General features: G+C 41.3%; 1 protein-coding gene across 6 annotated transcripts in view; it reads left to right on the top strand.

Annotated features, from left to right (window-relative positions):
- Positions 1–20,642, top strand: part of Mpp7 (membrane palmitoylated protein 7) — a 150,190-nt gene that overhangs the window by 119,450 nt on the left and 10,098 nt on the right. For 4 of the 6 annotated variants that reach the window (XM_033765652.1, XM_033765654.1, XM_033765653.1 and 1 more), the window contains 3 exons: positions 4,185–4,202; positions 4,751–4,921; positions 20,093–20,173. In XM_033765652.1, coding sequence (XP_033621543.1) covers positions 4,185–4,202; positions 4,751–4,921; positions 20,093–20,173 — 270 coding nt within the window. The remainder of the gene's footprint in view (positions 1–4,184; positions 4,203–4,750; positions 4,922–20,092; positions 20,174–20,642) is intronic. The other 2 variants (XM_010614777.2, XM_010614778.3) reach the window with 1 other exon arrangement.

The raw sequence follows: 20,642 nt of genomic DNA, 5'->3' as shown, positions 1-20,642 counted from the left end.
TTTTTTTTTTTTTTTTTTTTTTTTACTGTTTAAATATTGCTAACATCTGAAGCAACAGAGTAAGAATTTCTCTACAACATTGAAGCTTTAGCAACAGATGAGTCTTGATTTGCAAATATAAGCATTAAAATAATGCTTTCTTTATGAATGTGTTATACAAATGCAGTGTAGTTGGGTTAATTTTGAAAAGGGCCAAATTATAACTGCTCATCAAGTTTTTATTTGAGAAAAGTCTCACAGTCAAGTCAGACATGACGGTACTTGCAAAAACTCTGACCGTCACAATGCTAAGGGGAACATTGTGGAAAACAATTTAAATTACAAGTATGGAGACTAATTTTTGTTTTGTTGTAGATTGAGAGTTTCTTGAGCTAGGGATACCATCTTGTGTATTTTTGCATTTTGCATATCATCTGGATACAGAGGAGTATGAACATGCATTTAATTACATTTAAAGGTCATCTTCGACCAGAAAAACAACTTGTTTTTTCGTCCATGAAATAAACTTCTGCTCCTCTGTGATAATTTTTCCCAGTAAATTATGAAGAGAAGTCTTATCATTTTTTCTCTGTTATTCATTTGTGCACACAAGGTGACATTTCAAACTTTGTTCTTCACTTCATCATTTAATACTTTCACCAAAGCCTTTGGCAGTCTCTTTAATTATACCAAACGGTTCATTTAAACACATGGATTGTGCTTACCTGCCTCCTGGGGTTGCTGTGAGAGCTAAGTGAACAAGCCAGACAGACAGAGTGCCTTCAGAAGTGTCTGCCATCTGGTGGGATGCTCAATAAATACCAGTCCTAAGCTCTCACACCACCCTGTGGTGTTGACATTATTAGTAGGAGAAAAAGTTGGGTAAACTCAGGCCACAGTCACCTTTTTCTGTCACGAGTAACAAACATACCTCAGTACAACATAAATATCAGTGTAAAGCATTTTGGGACCACCAGTTAATTATTTAGAGAAATATAAAGTTTCAGCCACACTTCATAGGCTTGATCTCATGATTTTATCTAAGTAATATGTACCAGATGTGATAAAAAATGTAAATGAAAAGCCATGCCACCCATTTTTTTAAAGCTCATGAAAATACAGGTGAATATTTATCAGACCAAAGGATAGGAAAGCCATTAAAACAGTGGAAGCAATCAAAGGAAAGAAATTTACATATTCAGATACATAATCATTTTAGGTTTCATTATGATTAGTTAAAAGGAATATTGAAGATCTGAGGACAAAGAACTCATGACCTCATTAAAATATGTCTGTGTGTTTATAAAGGCCCCTAATCAAAATGTGAGCAAATGTATTATCCAACAGTTTATACAAGAATAAGAAATAGAAGACGTAATAAACTCAAAAATGTTCAGCTCGCTTCCAGTTAAAATAACGATGGTGTACAATGTTCTGCCTGTCAAGTCAGTGAAGGTTTTAAAGGCGTGATTAGCGCTTTCTTTATGAAAGAATGGTGAGGTGGGCATATTGCTGGGAAACGGCCATTCCTGTTAGCCAGTGCGAGGGTGGTTTGGACAAGATCTGTCTAATTCCAGCAGTTCGTTCGTCCTCATGAAGCCATCAGTGACATGTATGGCTATGAACGGGGTACTTGCTGGGGTGTTTCAAATAATAAGCCGTTTGATGTTAATATTTTTCACTTTGAGCAGAGCTGTAAAGTTAAATGATAAATTAGCAAGTCATAAATTAAATCTGCTGGGAAATTTTAGACGAGCAGCGTCTCCTCATAAAGGCCCATCCTCACCCACCCTGGCTGGCAGAGGCCATTGCCTATATTTTAAAGTGAAGAACACAGGCTTGGAGAAGTTCTCCGAGACTCCCCAGGGTGTGCGGCTGGTCTTTCGGCAACACAGCCCGTTCTGTCCTGCACCTGCCCTCCTGTGCTTGGCTCCTGGCCCCGGGGCCTGCGCTGCTCCTTCGTTTTGTAGAGTGAGGGTGTTGGTCCACGCTTCGCCCCTGTGTGGATTCTGCATGATTAGTAGCCACTGCGGAAAACCCAAGTGCGAGGGTGACAGAGGCCTAGGCCTGTGCCTGTGACTGCGAGAACCCCAGCTCTAACGCCATCAGGGGCGTGGTGTTTTTCCTCTCTTCTGCCCCTTAGAATGTAAACTCTGGTGAAAATGTGAACTATGTGGAGCGGCTTTGTTGAAACTTACATGAAAAGGGTGGAACAGAAGTGACGGGTTTTTGTTACTGCCCTTTTTAGTGACTTTGATTCAGTAAACTTTTGCCAAGCGCCTGTCTCCCCCACCCTCCCTTTCTGCCAGGGATGGAGCCCCAGGGCCCCCTATATGCTAGGCACACGTTCCATCTCTGCGCCCTAGCTCTTTTCTTTTTTTGGGGACAGTGTCACTGAGTTGCCTAGGCTGATCTGTGACTTGGGATCCTCCCGCCTCACCCTCCTCGCGTTTCTGGGGTTACAGATACGCCCCACTGCCCCATGCCGTCCCCGTCATTTGACATTTCTGCAACCTCACTTTCTCCCTGTTCCCCACACTCTCCTGTTTATGATGAAAGTAAGATCGCAAGCTAATCATAAAGCCTCAATTAAGCAAACACTCTAAAATTCAGGTTTTAGCTGTAATTCGCTGATTAGAAAGGCTTCGGTTTTCACTTTTGTACTGTATTTGCTTTGGATGAGGCATTTATGTTCTGGTTATATCCCCCGCTTGTGCCAACGCTTTGTAGTGACTGTGGGAAAATCCTCCCGCCGTAGAAGGAGTCATTGTGAAGGAATTTATTGTTCTGCTGCTTTTCCTGTAATTGCCTCCCAGGAGGCCAGAGCCGTGGGACTCCCAGACCAGGGCACTGTGACGCACTGGCGTTCAGGCTTTCTGGTTAGAATAGCTAATGTGTCACTTCTGTGCCAAATCACAAGTGCTGTTATTCCGATCTCAGTCCAGGTGGTGGAGTGAGCACGGGGCGGGCGGCTGGCTGGGATGTGCCCGTCGGAAGGGAGGCCTGTGTGAAGAGCTGCGCTATCGCATGCATGGCGCAGTGAGGTGCAGTGTCCACCCTTTCCTGCACCTCGGCGCGGACCCTGTTTCTGAATTCTCAGGAGTCTTTCCCAGAACTCCCAGAAGTGGAGTAATGTGCAGCTTTTGCTCTGGCCCTCTGCAGAGGCGGCTGCAATTGTTCTGCGGTGGGAGTTTGAACTTCACAGGACCTTGGCTGTCTCAGGGCGACCGTCTCCCCTTTTGCTGCCCAGGATCCTTCTCTGCTGTGAGGTGTCTGTAGGCTGCCTGGCTTCAGACCCTTCGAGCAACCAACGATCTCCTCCAAGTCAAATGACGTGGGGGTAGCCACAAAAATACATATCAGGAGAACTTTTTCACTCCCTTCTTCATATCTTGACTGATTTTTATTAAACTCTGAATCCACCAGGTGAATCACACAGTTACATGCATACTCTTTGATAATGCTTTGTTTTTAGTCTTACTAGTTTCTCAAACTCAATGCTAATCATTATTCACTTTTTATATATTCTAAAATTCATACAGACCAATTATTTCAAATTAGCATTTTGTTAAAAAATACCTCTATTTAAAAAAATCTGTTGATTCAAATTGATCAATATTCTCTATTTTACACATTTAAAGGTATCCTTATGTTTTATTTTATACTGTGTTTCTGATGTAGAAGACATACAGGTTTTGATAAACAGACCCTTTTCTCTCACTGGAGTCTGGATTTGGAGGGCAGGTTGGGTTGACCAGGTGCAGAAGGGAAGGCACGTCTCATGGAAGTGCTGGATGCTGGGCAGAATAGTCATTTATCCAGAGGAAATCAAACCAGAAGAGTGCAGCAGCGGAAGGACAGTTGGAATTGACTGAGAAAAGGAACTTCAGCCCGAACTTTTAAGCTGTGTGAAACAACAGCCATCCGCTGGAGAAGGCTCTCAAGTAGATGTGGAATTTGTTTTAAGTAGTTAAAAATTATTTTAGTAAAACAGCGTATGATTGTGTGAGTACATTGCTAGGAGTACAAAGTTGAGGCCATACGGTCACCCGTCTTTATTCCCTTTATGTGTTTGAAATCAGGGACGCATAGAATTTCCTGGGAGGCTCTCTGAGTCCTGAGAAAGCACAGTGGCTCCGGACCACACCCGGCACCTCTAGCTCTGTGTTTTCCCTAATTTGCTTTTCTTTTTTATTTAACAATAGATGCTGTCTGTGCTAAAGGTATGTTGTTAGGTTACACTTAAAATATAAAAATGTTTTACCATTTATAATGAGAAAATTTACCATTTATATTTTAAATGCTTTTAAGGTGTTTTAAACTTTTTCTTACCAAATATACTCAGTCATCCCAAGATAAATTATCTTTGTGATTTCTTGCTTATTTTGCTTTGTTTTACAAGTATTCTACTCACTGATTTCTGAAATGTGCTCTTTATGATGTAGAACCAAATAAAGCTAATATATTATAATTGCATACGGGTTAGATAATAGTTTAAATTAATCTTTTGTGAAATTACCAAGTATGTTTTCTGTTAAGTATACTTGCGACAGTGCTGGGCTGAATAAAATCTGACCCAGCTTTGAGGGGTTTGGTTTTGTTTTGATTTGGTTTTTATGATGCTGGGGATTGAACCAAGGGCATTGCTCATGCTAAGCACGTGTTCTACCGCTGAGCCATGTCCCCAAGTACAACACTGAGAGTTTTGGTGTTTGTTTTTTTAGGTTTTTCTATTTTATTTATTACTAAAAGTATATTTCTTTATTTGCAGCTGGTTTCAGGAGAAGTTTCCGTCTTAGCAGAAAAGATAAGAAAACAAATAAATCCATGTATGAATGCAAGAAGAGCGATCAATATGATACTGCTGATGTCCCCACGTATGAAGAAGTGACACCATATAGGCGACAGACGAACGAGAAATACAGACTCGTCGTCTTGGTTGGTGAGTGTACCTGGTCTATAATTCGGAGGACATAAGTGAAGTAGTAGGAATTTAATTTAGAAGTGTAAAACAGTTGAAGCTACAGATCCTCTCTCCTTAAACCTTCTTTGCTTCGTGTCTAAAATGAACTCTTCCGTGTTTCTCTGCTTGTGTATTGTTCAGAGACCTAAGATGCCTATGCGGAGTGGTCCTGGAGTATTGGTGGCCCCTCTGCTGGAGAGAGTTGGCAAACATTGCCACCGTGCGTGAACCATAGCAGGGCAACTAATTAAAAGACTTTTTTTTTTTTAATAGAGTGCACGTTTTTTCAGTTCATTTTGAGACAACAGAAATGGTATGAGCTTCCAGTACATTTAGTCCTTCACCAGAATGATTATTGCAGACTTCTAGGATATTTATTTCAAGCTGGAGATTCAGTTAACAAAATTTCATTAAAGTAGTTAATGAATGCATGTGGATGTTTGCCCAAATATTGGTTTCTCTCACAGTAACATTCTAGCATTTACCTTGTCTGGCCTTCATGATGTGAACAGACAACAAGCGTGTGTTCCTCCGCCCCACCCTCTCTGTGGGTGCTTAGAAATGTGCTGAGAGGTGTGTTGGCTTTCAGGATGTGAGCCAGTGATTTTGGAAAAGCTTTGGAATAGCAGGAGCACAGCGTCTCATGTTAATTGTTCCCTTTTGAACTTGAGATGACAGTTATAGGGGTGGGAATAAATGGAAAAGCTAAAGAATTACCCCGTCTTAGTGACCTTTGGAAGGTCACAGCCTGGGAATTCACATATGATGAGTGGCTGGTGGGAGTGATGCTCTTTCTCACATCTCACTAGAAGTGATCACCATCCTCATCAAATAGCAAAATTGTTTGCGTAGTTTAGAAATACATATTTAAGAGTTCTACCTATTCTATTTTCCAACAGGTTTAGTGTTTCTGTTTTAATATTTAGATCTTCAATCCATTTTGATTTTAGTTTAGTGCATGGTGCACAATAGGGATGTAATTTTAACCTTTGGCATATAGAAAGCCAGTTTTTCCAAAACCATTTATTAATGAGGCTTTCTTTCTTCTGGTGAAGGTGTTTGGATCCTTTGTCAAAGATAAGGTGGCTAAGAGTGTTTGGAGTTGTTTCTGAATCTTCTAGTCTATTTCATTGATCCTCAGGCCTGTTTTTATGCCAGTACCATGCTATTTTTATCATAGTAGCTTTGTAGTATAATTTCCAGTCGGGGATTGTGATGCCTTGCCTTTGCCCTGCCTTGCCTTTGTTGTCCAGAATACTTTTGCTCTTCTGGCTCTTTTCTGGTTTGAAAGGAATTTTAAAATTGTTTTCTCAAATTCTGTGGGATATGCTAGTGGTATTTTGATTGGATTTTGATTGCATTGAATCAAAGACTTTATGAACAAAATCCTGATCACACACGAAGTGTCACAAAGAATCAACAACTAGCATCTCATGTTATTAAAAAAGTTTTTGCACAGTAAAGGAAACCACCAACAGAGTAAACAGACAACCCAGATGTGGGAAACAATTTTGCCACCTGTTCCTCAGACAAAGGACTAATATCTAGTATATATAAAGAACTCAAAAAAGTCAGACTGTCCCTCCAGAATTTAAAGACCAGTTGAAAAGTGGACATCTGAAATGAATACACACTTCTCAGATGAAGAATTGGAAATAGCAAATAAATATAAGAAAAAATGTTCAATAGTGCTGGTCATTTGAGAGATGAAAATTAACACTGAGATTTCATCTCACTACAGAAAGAATGGCTAGTATCAAGAAATCAACACATGACAAATGCTGGCAGGTCTTTGGGGAAAAAGGAACTCTTCTCCATGGTTGGAGGGAGTATAAACTGGTGCAACCACTGTGAAAATCTGTGTGGCAATTCCTCAAAATTAAAACTAGAAATTTCATTTGACCCATCGGTTCTCCTTCTTGGTATCTTCCCAAAAGAATTAAAGCATCATATTATTATTATTTGCTCTCTACAATCCACATGTTGTTTTCTGTACACTGCCCAGAGTTTGGCTGTGTGCACTGGGAATGTGGGATCTAGTGAACGTTCCCCACCAAAGTGCAGCCTGGACCCCCAAAATAGTATGTCACCTCACAGACACAGCTTGGCCTGGCTTCATGGCTGTGCGTTGGTCAGACTCCCCAAAATCAGGGCAGTGGGACCCTCGCTCTTGTTTCCCAGTCAGAGTTTCGAAGGATCCCTGGGTCAGAGACTCTCAGGGAATCATCCCAGCTACATTTTGAGGTAAAATAATATACCAGATACACATGTACACACGTGCATACATATAATCAAACACTCTACTGTCAGCCAAGTATCACAGAATGACCTGAGGTACTTCTGCTCTACACAAATGCTTGTTGTTGCGATGACCATCAGCAAGCAGAAACTCATCTGGCAGAAACCTTGAGCAAACAGATTAATTTGGGACCCGTGTCGTCAACCCTTCCTCAGCGACTGCTCTGTCTCCTGCTGGCAATTCCTAATTTTCTGAGCCCTGGTTCTCAGAGGTGATTCCTCCTTCACTTCCCAGAAGGAGCACCTTCCTCAGGGCGCTCCTAAGCGGGGTGCTAAGTGTTGCTGCTTCCAAGGGGCACCAGCTTTGCCATTCACGTCTCCTCATTCTTTGCTGTTTTTGGGCCTTGAATTAAGCACATTACTTCAGCACCAACCCAGATCTCTCTTTTTGCTTTTTCTTACTGTGGAGCAGGTTTCTCTACTGCTACATGCAGGTGGAATGTGTCACAGCCTTCTGCTGTTCCTGACCCCTTCCTTCCTAGCAGTCCCACCAGTAGGGCCTCAAGTAGGTCCTGTCCTTCTCGGTGACATATTTTAACAGTAGTTAAAGGCAGTGCACACTTTATTGTCCGCAGTCCCCGCCCCACCATGACTGTGCAGTAACTACTTTCTATAGACATTTTATAGATGGAAAAACAGAAGCACAAGAGAGGTCAGTAACTTGTGTGAGACCCCACAGCTGCTGAGCTGTAGAGCTGATTCAGACTCGGGCAGTAGAAGACCAGAGCCCTGGTTTCCTACACTGTCAACCTGTAGTATCCAAGCTGTGCCTGCTAGAGGTAAACACGGTACATTCCCTTTTCAGAGTTAATTTTTTTTTTTTATTGTGTTTATTGGTACATTTAGGGATACAGTACAGTTACATTCATTGTTGGGATCATGTACCTTTACATGGCAAGTCTTGATTCTCATTTTTTTCCCCTTACCTCTGCCCTCCCTTCACCCCCTCCTCCCCTCCCCATCTACAAACACTTTATTTTCATCTTTTCATTCTCTCACATTTTTTTCTTTTCCCTTTTTGTTCTTCCCCTACGTATCACACCTTCCCTACACCTTTAGCTCCTTTCCTCCCATTTCTAAATGTCAGTAATCTTATTAGAATCTTATGCATTGTTGCAGAATATTCACACCAGGGAAACTATTCGGTATTTACACATGTGGGACTTATTTATTTCACTTAGGAGTATATCTTCAATATGTATCCATTTTCCTATGAATGAATCTATTCTCTCGCTCTATATTACTCAGCCATTCCCTTTTCCTCTTTGATTTAGGATCCATCATCCAGTTTCCGTGGTGAATACCTCGTTTTGTGAAAGCCCAGATCCGAGTCTATGAAAGCACCCACTGCTCACCTACCCCACCACACTGTCCTGTGTCATCATCCCCTCCCCGCAGGCGGTTCAGCACACTCACCAGGGTCCATCCCCCCTTCCTACACATTCTTTCTGCACACTCCCTGGGCGTGGCCCCTTGTCCTATGCACAACTGCTGTTTCTCTGCTCCTTCCTTCAAAACTCACCAGTGGATTCCTGAGGTATTCTAGGCTGGTTTTCCTGGTCTTCCCCTCTCAGCCCACCCCGGTTAATTCTCTCAGACAGTGGGGAAGTGTCTGTGCTTGATCTCACCATGAACTCTGTTTGCAGAGTGGAGAACGCCCCAGAATAGTCTTGATCACCACAGAGGGAGGCGCCCCGCCCCTCCCCTCTGATCTCCAGCCCCTGCTCCAGGGCCTCTCAGATGTCTCCTGTATCCCAGTCACCTGGCTCCTCATTTGTGTGCACTTACTGAGCCCGGGCCTGGACTGGGCTGAGAGTCTGTTCTTTTCCCAGCTCCAGAGGCTTCAGTGCTGCTGATCTCGCCCTCTAGGGCAGTGATGGCGAACCTTTGAGAGCTTTACGTGATGACCAATAGCCTCTGCGGCACGTGTGCCGTAGGTTTGCCACCACTGCTCTAGGGTTCACTGGCGCTTTCTCAAGAGGCAGGGTTAGTGCCAGCCAGGCAAGGAGAAGCCCTGTTGCTGTGTGAATGGTTCTGCTTCCTCAGCTGGTGACTGCGAAATATCCTGACTTTCTCCTTTTCTTAGCATCACATTTTAGTTCTTTGTTTTCTCAGGCCTGTATTTTAATGATGGTTTAAAACTTTGAGTTTTGTCCTAATCTGCTGTTCAGGATTTGCTCAGTGCCGTTTTAGGTTTGCTTTGTCTTTTTTTTTTTTTTCAATGGATTTATTACTGTTTTTAGCCTTACTGTGAAATTCCTACAGGAAAAATAACTTCAACTGTGACTCTTTAGTCCCCAACCTTCTATTTCCCCATTTTGCAGCAGTTGCTGATATAATAAAGTATTTTTAAGTTGATTACAGTTGCATTATAACAGAACAGACTGGATGGAGAATATTAGTCTTATTCTACTTGTCATGTCAGAATGTGTATTACACCTAGGGGAGTGGTGTGTCTTGTGTCTCCTTGTGAAGAGTACAGGAAGGACATGATGTAAACATGTTATGTTAATACAGACTAGTTAGCAGTGTTTCTACCAAGAGGAGGATTCATAAATCTCCAGAATCAAGGACAGCAGGAGGGGTGGGCATAGGCATCTCAGCCCCTGGTGCCACTGCCCGACATGAAAGTGTCCTGCCACCCCCGTCTGCCCTGTGGCCTTCTGTGCAGAGTGATGACCCCTGTGAGGGGAGGGGCAGCCCAGAGGGGTTTCTATTCCGGCTCCCCAAAGCATTTCCTGTCACGCTTTTTCTTCTGTAGTCGCCGCTCCATAAACCTTTCTGCATGTGCTGCGTTACAAGTTCAGGGTTTGTTGTTCGGAGAAATCCCTGTCTCCGTAAGCCGAGAGGCAGGGTCATGTTGAAGGTAAGAAACAAGCCTCTGGGGAGGGATGGGCAGCACCCGGGTTCTGCTGAACCCCTCAGCGGTCCTGTGACAGCTGGACCAGTCGCATTCATTCAGGGCCTCAATTTTCCCAACTGAAAGATGGAGATAATAAAATACTCCTTTCTAGGTTTGTTTTAGGATTAAATAAAATAATCTTTGCAGAAGCTGTGACCAATTTCTAGCAGCTAATAAAGTCTTAAGAAAAATTCATTCTTACATATTTTCTTAAAATACCAGTGAGATAAACATGGTGCGCTCAATATGAGTACGGCACCTATTGATTTTGGACTTCAGGGTTCAAAGTGCTTATAAGTTAGATCCTTTAGCAGTTTGTCTGAAAAAGGTAATCAGGCATTGGACACACACTCCAGAAACTGTAGATTTCTCCTGAATTAACTGTTTACTTTTCGTGATTGTTAAAAGAGCTTACTTCAGTATATTTCATTGATTCCAGCAGCACTTTAGGGAGACAGAAAGGCTGGAAATACTGTGGTCTTCCTCCAGTCTAAGTGTCTCTATTTGGGGTTTTCAAAGCCAGTAGCAGAATTAGTTCCTTTGAAACTGTTTCTACTTGGGGAGGTACAGGGTATTTTTTTAATTATTATCATAATATTACATGATTTTTATTCTTGAGTCTAATATTCAAGAAATAAATAGCTCAAGTTCTTACCATGACAAAAAAAATATGGCAATAGAGGACTTGGAACACTGGTCAAGAGTACTCAGTTTCCGCTTTATTTTGTAAATGTGTTAATGGTGAGCCCCATTTTAGCCATGAAAATGTCTCCATGACATTTTTCTGTTAAATTCTCTTCATTTAAAATATTTTCTAAACAGTATGTTAAATAGTACATTTTCCTGCATGACAAGTTTTGTCTTTAGTGAAATCTGATTTTATTTTTTTAAAGTATGTAATGAGGTCAGATAATGTGGGTAGGGCACAGGCCAAGAGCAGAAAGAACACTTTGGTATCAAAATTTAGTAGCATTTTGTGGTACTTTTTGTGGCTTTAGCCAAAATGAGAGTAAAAATTCATCTTGTGGATATTCAGACAATTTGTGACTTGTTCTGTCTGGTTATAAGGCATAAGAGGAAACTGATGATAAATCTCTTTCTGTATATTTCACAGTTCTAACTTAAGCATTAAGTTCTCTTCTGCCTTCTTTTGTGCTGAGTCTTATGTGCTGCCTGAATAGCTAGTTTGAATAAACATTTATAAGACTGTCATTATTTTTCCATAAAATTATAATGTAACACAAAGTTTCCCATGTAGAGAGGAAGGAAGTCACTTAAAACTAAATGTGAATGTTACCGTGTCTCTTAAAATTTTCATTGCTTTTGTTGAACTTTGAAGAGTTGTAGGAATCAGACTGCTCTGGAAGATTTTATATAGATAACTATAAAAGTCATAATCAAATTTATGAGTGTGTGATAGATTTAAAATTGTAATCCTTGGGTAGAAGAGGCAAATGCTATCTTTATGAGACTCACAGTTGGCTTTTTACGCCCTTGGTCTATGTTAAATATTTATAGGCAGACTTAATTTCTGGGCATAAATCACAATTCTGTTCACTCCGCTGATTTTTTTGGACTACGTGCTGCCAAGTTGTATTCTGAATACAGGGGTTTATTAGTGAACAACACAAACATTTTTGCCTATAAACGTTTTCATCGTAAGGGAGAAGGTAGATTGAAAACATTCATAATAAGTAAATGATAAGGCCTCTTGTTGGTAAAGGGTTCTAACTGGAGCATGGGTAAGGAAAAGGGCACAGGTTAAGGGGAGTTGCGAGTTGGGGCTGGGAGGAAGATGGGTGTTCAACCAACAGTCACGGTAGCCCCGCTGAGAAGATTCTGACGGAAGTTACTCATTCCCCTTCCAGTTAGCTGAGGAAGATGTACCTGATTATATATTGACCTTTTCATTTTCCTGCAGTCTTATCATAGCTCAAGGTAGAAGAGAGAAGCACTTGAGTCTGAAGTATAGGGCAACAGTTGCTTTAGGAGAAAAAGAAGGTCTTTCAACAAACTTTCCAGTTCCTTTTTGTTTTCTCCTTTCCCTCTCCCTTTTCCCTTTTCCTTCCTTTTCATGACATTAGCATTGCAAATTGATCCTTCATCAGTAATCTTTTTCTTCCATTGTGTAAGCCACACAGGAAGGAAAATCTGAACCTCTGTCAGGGTGTGTTATGAACTGCTAAGTGGCTGTACTTTTTATATAGTTTGATTCCAAGGGAACTTTAAATTTAGTTTTATAAACAGATTTGTCACTCTCAAACACAAAAATCCAGTCACCCACCAATATGATTATTCTATGATTATGGGTCAAATATAATACCCTGGTTGGTTTTATTTTATGCTTAGAGTGGCAAAATAGTATTGCCACAATATAAGCAGACTTATTATAACATGTGTCTGATCCAAAGATACCTAGAGGTTTAATTTGATTCACCTTGTAATAAATCAAATGAATGAGTATTTTTTTCAAGTAAAAAAAAAACCAGTTTGTATATTTATTACAGACTCTAGTAATTCTGACATTTTTCTCTGGATAGTTGAAGGAACAAGTCTGGCCCATATCATAAAAATGTCTGCAGGGATCCTAGAAGGAGGCTTGTATTAAGCAGTACAGGTACTCTGAAAGTGAACATGTAATGAAAGCTACGTCCATGGCAGTAGCTTTCTGGGTAATATGCCATTTTTATGTTTGTGCCAAAATCTACAAAAATCGTAGAAAATATGAGTAGGACTAGTCACGATTATCCTTTCATGTGTAAGGTACCCCCATCCATATTGAAATTATTAAATTCAGTTCAACACTCATCAGTTTAAGAAAAATGATTCCTAAATTCTATGTCTGACATATACATGCAAAAATGACTTTATGCAATCCTTTGTGGACTATATAAAGTGTCTTCTTAAAAACATGCTACATTTCACTGTTTTCAATAAAATTATTTTTACAATAGTAATATGGTATTTTGTTCTAGGAAATATATTCACTCGGGATCTATGCTAATAAATAAGTATACACAAATTTAAACTATTCTTTTTAGTCTGAGAACATCATACTGGTATTTTAAAGCATTCTTTCTATGTACTTAAAATGGATGGAAAGCTTTCTCTAGGCATAGGTTTTATTATCTCTGCTTTTTACAGCTTTTTTGTATTTTAGTTGTAAACATGTTTCAGATTTAAAAAGTAGATATTTTTTGAGACCATGTTTAGAAAATGAAAAATTATAGCAACTATGAAATTAATCTTGAAGATATACTATTTGAATAAAAATATTCATACAAAAGCATTCGTTACAGATGATAAACACTTAAATGTATCTAAGGAATACAAAGATGAAAATCTGAAATTGAACAGTGAACAAGTTGGAAGCACTCACCTCACAATTACCTTGATCAAGAGGGAATAATGTCACCTGGCCTGGGGTCACTTGGGAAAGGTCATCAGTGTAATTGAAATCTGGAAAGTTGCCTATAATTTTTAACCTTTCTTTGTAAGGTAAAGATCATTTCTGCATGCAGTTAGTATTGATGATTATCTTAAATGTAAAGTTTTAATAGAAAATTTACTAGCATTTTATTACCTTAAATGTGCTGTATTTCTTTACCTAAAATGAATGAGCTTTTAAAATAAAATCACACACCAAGACAACACAAAGAACACTTTTGCGTACTTTCAAGAGTCATTAAATTCAGAATTAAAACATAATTGAAATGAAATTTTAAAATTCAATTACATAGGAAATTTAAATAGGAGGAGTAAAAATGACCAAGATGCTGTGTGTGTGTGTGCATCAAATCCTCAAGCTGAGTATAATCACTAAGTATGGTAAACACATACTAATAAAGAAATCATCTTTTTGAAACAGGTCTCGCTATGTAGTTCAGACTGGCCTTGAACTCTTGTGTAGCTCAGGCTGGCCTCAAATTCACTGTGATCCTCCTGCCTCAGCCTCCCGAGTGCTGAGATTACAGGTGTGCATCACACCCAGCATTAAAAAAAAAAAATAAATCATTTAAAAAGAATAAACTTTCCTAAGTATCTTGATTATCCTGTTGATGCATGCTTTCCTAAGAACTTCTAATGGGGACTGATGCACATGGCCTTATTTTTTTCTTTCCAACATGATTTTGTAAATTCTTATGAAGTATGTTTTAGAATGCAGTGCAGGTATTTGCATTTCTGGCTTGACCATGAACAATATTATTTTATTTTCTTTTTAAAGCCAGTAAGCATGTCAACTTCGGTTCACTGCCCACATTCCAAATCGATAAATTCTCAAATGATATTTTTGGCTTTGATTGATCTATCATTGTGTTTGATTTTCCTTAGTCTGGAGTGTAGAATCCTGGCACAGTGCTCCATTGTGTGTTGTGCAGGCCTGATGGGTGCATCCCCTGAATTCCATCATTTCAGCTCAGAGGTTCGGCACTGAAGGAGTTTTGAGCTCAGCAGGTTTGACTTCTCACACCTTTCTTAGCCACGGTCACTGCCAATTTCTCAGCACAGGCAGGGGCCGTTGCCTGAAGTGTGGGCAGCTTGGAATGGACAGAAGTGTCCACAGAGTTACAGGCCACACCATAAATAGTGCAGTGCCTGGTACCTGAGTCCACGGTTTTATTGACATTCTTCTGAAAAATCATAGGTTGAGTGGAAAAAATGCAGACGTTTTGAGTCAGACAGATGGGGTTTTGGAAGCCAGCTAAGCCACATTCCAGATGTGTGACCTTCAGAAAATTACCTGACCTTTCACTGTCTCCATTTTCTCATCTGCAAAATGAGGGTAATGATACCTTTCTTTTAGGGATATTTTGAGGATTAGTAAGGATGTACGTAAACCGTGTAGCCCATGCCTGTCACATGAAAAGACCTCGCCTGATCCTCATTATTATCGTTTTTCCAGAGCCTGTTCTCTGCAACCTGTGCATTCCTTCCTCCACTTCAGCTCATCATCAGCAAGCACGCTGAAAACATTCCTTGAAGCAACCTACTTCTCTGTGTCGTAGAAATGTAGTTCACCAGCCAGGGTACAGATGTGTATCCTGAAGGGTGAAATGAATCCATCCAGTTGTTGTCCCTAAGTCACCTGCAGTACAGATAGATTTTCAGTTCCAAATACCAACTAAAAATGTTATGCATTTGTGCCTAACCACAGAGGGAGAATACAGGAGAGGAATGTGATCTAAGTTGTATTCTTTTAGAGTCAAGATGAAACTGTCAGACTTCTCTAGTGTGCCTGGCAGAATTGGTCTCACCCCACCCCAGGGAAGAGTTTATAGATAGATCTGTTGAGCAGTATGATAGTAAGAAGGATTGAAATTATGTCTCTATTTAAAAAATTTTTTTGTAAGGACTCTGTTACCTTTGAAGATGATCTGGAATAACCCAGTCGGGGGTGAAATTTTTCAAATAAAATCATTTCTACTCACGTAGCTATATATAAATACATATTCCAAGAACCTGCTGTCAAGTGAGCTCTTTATATGTGTTAGATTAGAGGTGCTACATAAGGCCCAAACTGGCTGTGGTCAAAATACAAGGCTATCACAGTGGTGTGGTGGACTTTTTCCTGGTTTCTTCCCCAGAGTTAAAATAAATTATTGTTTTTTTTTTGTTTTGTTTGACTTGGGTAGTAGATGAGGTAAGAAAATGGTAGTTACTCAGCAAAGTGTCTCACACTCTAGGAAGCCCCCCAGAGCTGAGACCTATGAAAGAAACATAAAATTCATGTCACTTCCTTCAGTTGTGTGTCTCTTGGGCAGGGTGTGCGATAAGGCTGGCCAGGAGCCTCTGTTTATGTTCAAGTATTTTGTTCACTTGCTTTGAGCATATACAACTGGATCTGCTTCATCTGTACATAGAAGCTAGTTCAATTGTGATGCCATTTATATTTCTTATTTATGGTCTATTTATTATAACGATTATGTTTTAGAACTCATTAGCCCTTTTGTCTCCTTAGAGTAGATAAGATACACCGGCCTCTATGTGGTACCTGGCATATTGTTGACAGTTAATCAGTCCTCTCTCTGGGAGATCTCATCTGTCCCCACAGCCTTGGGTTTACCTTGGTGGGAAAACATTCATAATGGAGCCTTGCACTGTCCTTTCTCGTACATTACAGTCCTTGTCCAAGTGCAGGGAGCTGGATTTCCTCTCCTTTTAAATGCCTGGTATCTACAGCAGATTCGTCACCTTGTCCTTGTTTTTCCCTATCAAGATAGAGAGCCAAATTCAAGTGTGAGCTCCACCAAATTCTCAGTTACCTTGATGAGCACAGTACCTAACCATCACATTGAGATGTTTTTGGTACAGATGCTTTTTAACTCCTACTTCTTTGGTTCATTCAACAAAGAGCTTTGCTTCCCTGATGGCTTAATCATTGTATGCGGGTTACATAAATACTACCTGTCACCAGGATGCAGGTGAGACACCCTGGATGTCATCCCAGGGCTACGAGAAGTGAATTACTAGAGAAGTGGTCTAAGGAGTGACTGTAATTTACCATCTGTGAAACAGTTAGTGAACAAGGTTGGACAACATTTTTGTTTTCATAAACCTCATTCTTTTAGCAGATCAAGTAAACGGGCAGTTTTATTATAGTGTGATGAGTCCCCAGAAAATGGAAGTACAAGAAACACATGAAATTGGTACCTAACCCAGACTTTGTACACCAGGAAGCCTCCTTTAAGGAGTATCTCAGCTGAATCCTAACAAGAAGTGAGAATGAGACAAGTGAAGAGAAGACAGGAATATTTTCGGCAAAGCAAACTTTGTGCGGGGAGGATATGACGTGAAGGAGAACCTGTCGCATTGCTGGGAGTGGAAGATTTGTGTACAGTGCAAAGTGAGGAGTTAGGGTTCCAAATGCAGTCTGTGTGGACCCATCACAGGATGTGCATTTGATTCTGTGTGCAGTGGAGAAAGAGCGAGGGTCCTGGTGGGAGGAGCTGGGGTTTGGAAGGTGCCCCTCATGGATGTTGATGCTGCTCAAGATGCTGGCAGGAACTGAGGTGCGGAAATGACAGGAACTGGTGCTAGGCTTTCAGCCATGGTGCCCACCAGGGAGCATTTGGACCATTCATGATGTCATTTCCTCCTCCTCCTCTTCCTCTTCTTATCCTTCCTCCTCCTCCTCTTCCTCTTCTTCTTTCTTCTCCTTCTCTTCTTTTTCTTCTTCTTCTTCCTCCTTTTCTTTCTTCTTCTCCCACCTCCCCCGTTTTTCTCTTCTTTTTTGAATGTGCAAATGGCTCAGGGCCCAGAAGTGTAGGCTTGACATTTCTGTGGAACAAAGACCTAACCTGCACCCTACAAGACTTCCAAATGTCGGGCTAAATAAACCTTCAGGAACTGAAAAGCTAGCTTCATACGTGGAGTGGTTTCAAGATGAGAGAGCTTCCTGCAACCCTGACTCTGTCCCGTGTCATGGGTATTATTTTGTCCTGGTGTTGCATTATAATCATTAACATATTAATTTCACAAATTAGTGCATTCCTTGTGATATTTCCACACGTGCATATATTATGCATTGATCATGTCCATATTCCTGCTCTCTCCTCCCTTTCCTGGCCCCTTTCCCATTTCCTTCTGGTCCATCTTCTATGTTCAAGGTATCTTTTTGCTTCCACGTATGAGCTGCAGCATACAATACTTGTCTTTCGTGTCTGGCTTATTTGGCTTAACAGGAAGTCTTCTGGTTCCATCCATTGCCTTGCAAATGATGATCTCACCCTTCTTTGTGGTTGGATCATACTTCATTGCGTATAAACCCATGTTTATTACCTTTATCCCTGTATCTGTGGGTGAGCTCCTAGGCTAACTCCATATCTTCGCTGTTGTGAACAGTGCTACAATAAACACGGCAGGAAGGTAGCTCTTTTGAATGCTGGCTTCTCATTTCCTTCAGATATATACCCAGCAGTGGGGGTAGCTGGCTCTCGTGATAGGTCTGCTGTTAGCGTTTTGAGCAGCCTCCGTGCTGATTCTGTGGCGGCTGCAGTCATTTACATTGTTTGCCACCCACGGTACACAGCACTCACAGACCAAGTCCAGCTGTTTGTATCACTGTCTGCACTTTAGTCATCTTGGTCTGTCATCCCCAGTTTAGGTTGCTTCTTTTCTGTCATGTTCAAGTTAACCTGGTCTGTGCTTTCCACCCAGATGCTGGTCTACATTCTGTATTTACCTGTTCATCTGTCCTTTCCTTTTCCCATACGTTCTTGTACAGAATGGCTCCTGATCTTTTAAATCCATCTTATTTATTATTACAACATCTGCCTTGGTCACATTTTCTGCTCTGCTCATGCCAAACATTTATATATTGAAACACAGATTGTTTCTTTCTGAGTTCTATCTTTGTATATTATTGTTAGGGAAATGCATTACCTTGGAAAGGGCTCCGTTCGTTATGTGTTGGTAAGTTTTACTAGCGGTCATTTACACTTCAGGGTATCAGTGGGATATTACGGAGTGTTTGTTATAAAAGAGAGAGTTGAGAGCCCCTACCTTAGAGAACAGGGGGAAGCTGCAGGGAGTCGGTGTCTGACAGTACAGTAGTGCGGGGCAAGGTGGTGGTACGTGATCCAGGGGAACAGGCGTTTTTCTACAGAAGCGGCAGTCAAGGAGGAAACCTGTCCCCGTGCCTGCCTCTTCACTATGCCCAGACTCCTCCCTCCGCCCAGAAACCGCACCCTTCTCGCCGTCCACCTTGGTGGCATCTGGCATTTAACCTCGTTCTTTCTGAAGATGGCCTTGACCCACCTGCACTGGAAGAAGAGACGACGGGTGAGGGAATGGACGGTCCAGAACCTGGGCTCTGTGCTAGACACGGTGCCTGTGTTCGCCTCTGTTCCTCCCAGGAAAGAGAGCGTGACCTCTCTTAGACTGAGAGTGGCTTCTGGTCGGGCCCCAGAACTTCACCTTGTCCGGGGGCCAGAAGCAGGAGTAGCGAGCGGAACCTGGCTCAGGACAGGTGTCCCCGGAGCCTGTGTTCTGCCCATTGGGACCGCACAGTCCCCCATAGCTGGTGGCAAGCTGAGTGATGCTCTGAGATGGAGAAAATGAAGGCTGTTTGGGGCTTCGGCCTTTCTCACTTCTGACTTCAGCTTCATATCTGAAACCATTCTTTGTCCTTCGGGCCCCTGTGTCTTAATCAGCCAGTTATTTTCTTTGAAATCAGATTTCACTTACCATCTTTTATTACCATGACATTTACCATATGCTCTACTCATTCTGGATATTCCGTGCTTAGACAGTGATGGATTTAACGTGTAAGGTCTGTGCCTGTTTCCAATGCTTAAGGAGCACCTGAAAATACACAGTGTAGAAGGCCTCAACAAAGGCCATAAAATGTGGTTTTGTAAATTTAAAATGCAAAATTTGAATTTGCATCCAAAATATAGTTAGAGTCAAAGGCTTTCTTTCATTAAGATGTAAAACTTTAAAATTGAAATTATCATTCTCTAATTCTTTTTGGGGGAGCGCACATAATTTTTAAGATCTTGTGTTTATCAGTGCTCGTTAATATATTCAGATATAATTGAGTACGTTCCATTAAAAACATTTCTAACATTTTTGAGGGATTTAAATTTTAAAAGTAAAAAAGCAACAAAAGAAGCCCAGCGTGGTCGCACACACACCTGTAATTCCAGCTTTCACAAAGCTGAGACAGTTGAATCGCCAAAAGTTCAAGGCCAGCCTGGGCCACGTGGTGAGCTCAAGGCCAGCCTGAACTGCACAGCTAGACCATGTCTCAGACAAACAAGCAAAGAAACAAAAAGCAACAAAAGAAATTCTAGCTGGGTTTTGATCCACCACTTAAATAGATGTACCCTCTTTACTCGGAGTGCAGGACTGCATCCCTGTCGCCAGTCTGTCTTAGAATTCATGTCCATTGCCGCAGTGTTAAGTCAATGCTTTGTTTGGTGCTGAAGCTCTGCTCTCCTGTTCTTCAGGTCCTGTAGGAGTCGGGCTGAACGAACTCAAGCGGAAGCTGCTGACCAGCGATACTCAGCACTATGGCGTGACGGTGCCCCGTGAGTGTTGGACTACTCAGTGCTGCTCTGATCCGGCCCTGGCAGTCACTCGCTGCTAGAGGGGCACACCCAGTGGCAGTGCCAGGTGCCATGCTGAGTCCTCACCTTCCTGCCTCCCTCGGCCCTGTGAGGTCTGTGCAGTGGCCCTGTCCACATCTCACTGGCCAGCAAGCTGAGGCACCAGAGCTGCAGGGATTTGCTCTGAAGTACACAGATCATTGACAGGGGCTCTGTTAACTGCAGCTTCTCTACTTTTAGATTTTTATGATGAGTTTCAATACATGGATGACAGCAACTTACTATTTACAGATTCCTCAGAAAAGTCTCACTGTGCTATTTTGTAAAATAAGTGCTAATGTTTTCCAGTTTTTCATTAGTTTTATAAGTAGAAGGACCAAACCATGGCGAGCTAAAGCAGGCTTTGCATAACACGAACCTTTCTTAATTACCTTTTCTATGTAGTAATTGG

This window comes from Fukomys damarensis, unplaced genomic scaffold (genome assembly GCF_012274545.1).
Source record: "Fukomys damarensis isolate Sample0158 unplaced genomic scaffold, DMR_v1.0_HiC HiC_scaffold_19, whole genome shotgun sequence".
NCBI classification, from domain to species: domain Eukaryota; kingdom Metazoa; phylum Chordata; class Mammalia; order Rodentia; family Bathyergidae; genus Fukomys; species Fukomys damarensis.
The sequence above is the reverse complement of the archived record's forward strand: the minus strand, read 5'-3'. Positions and strand labels throughout refer to the sequence as shown.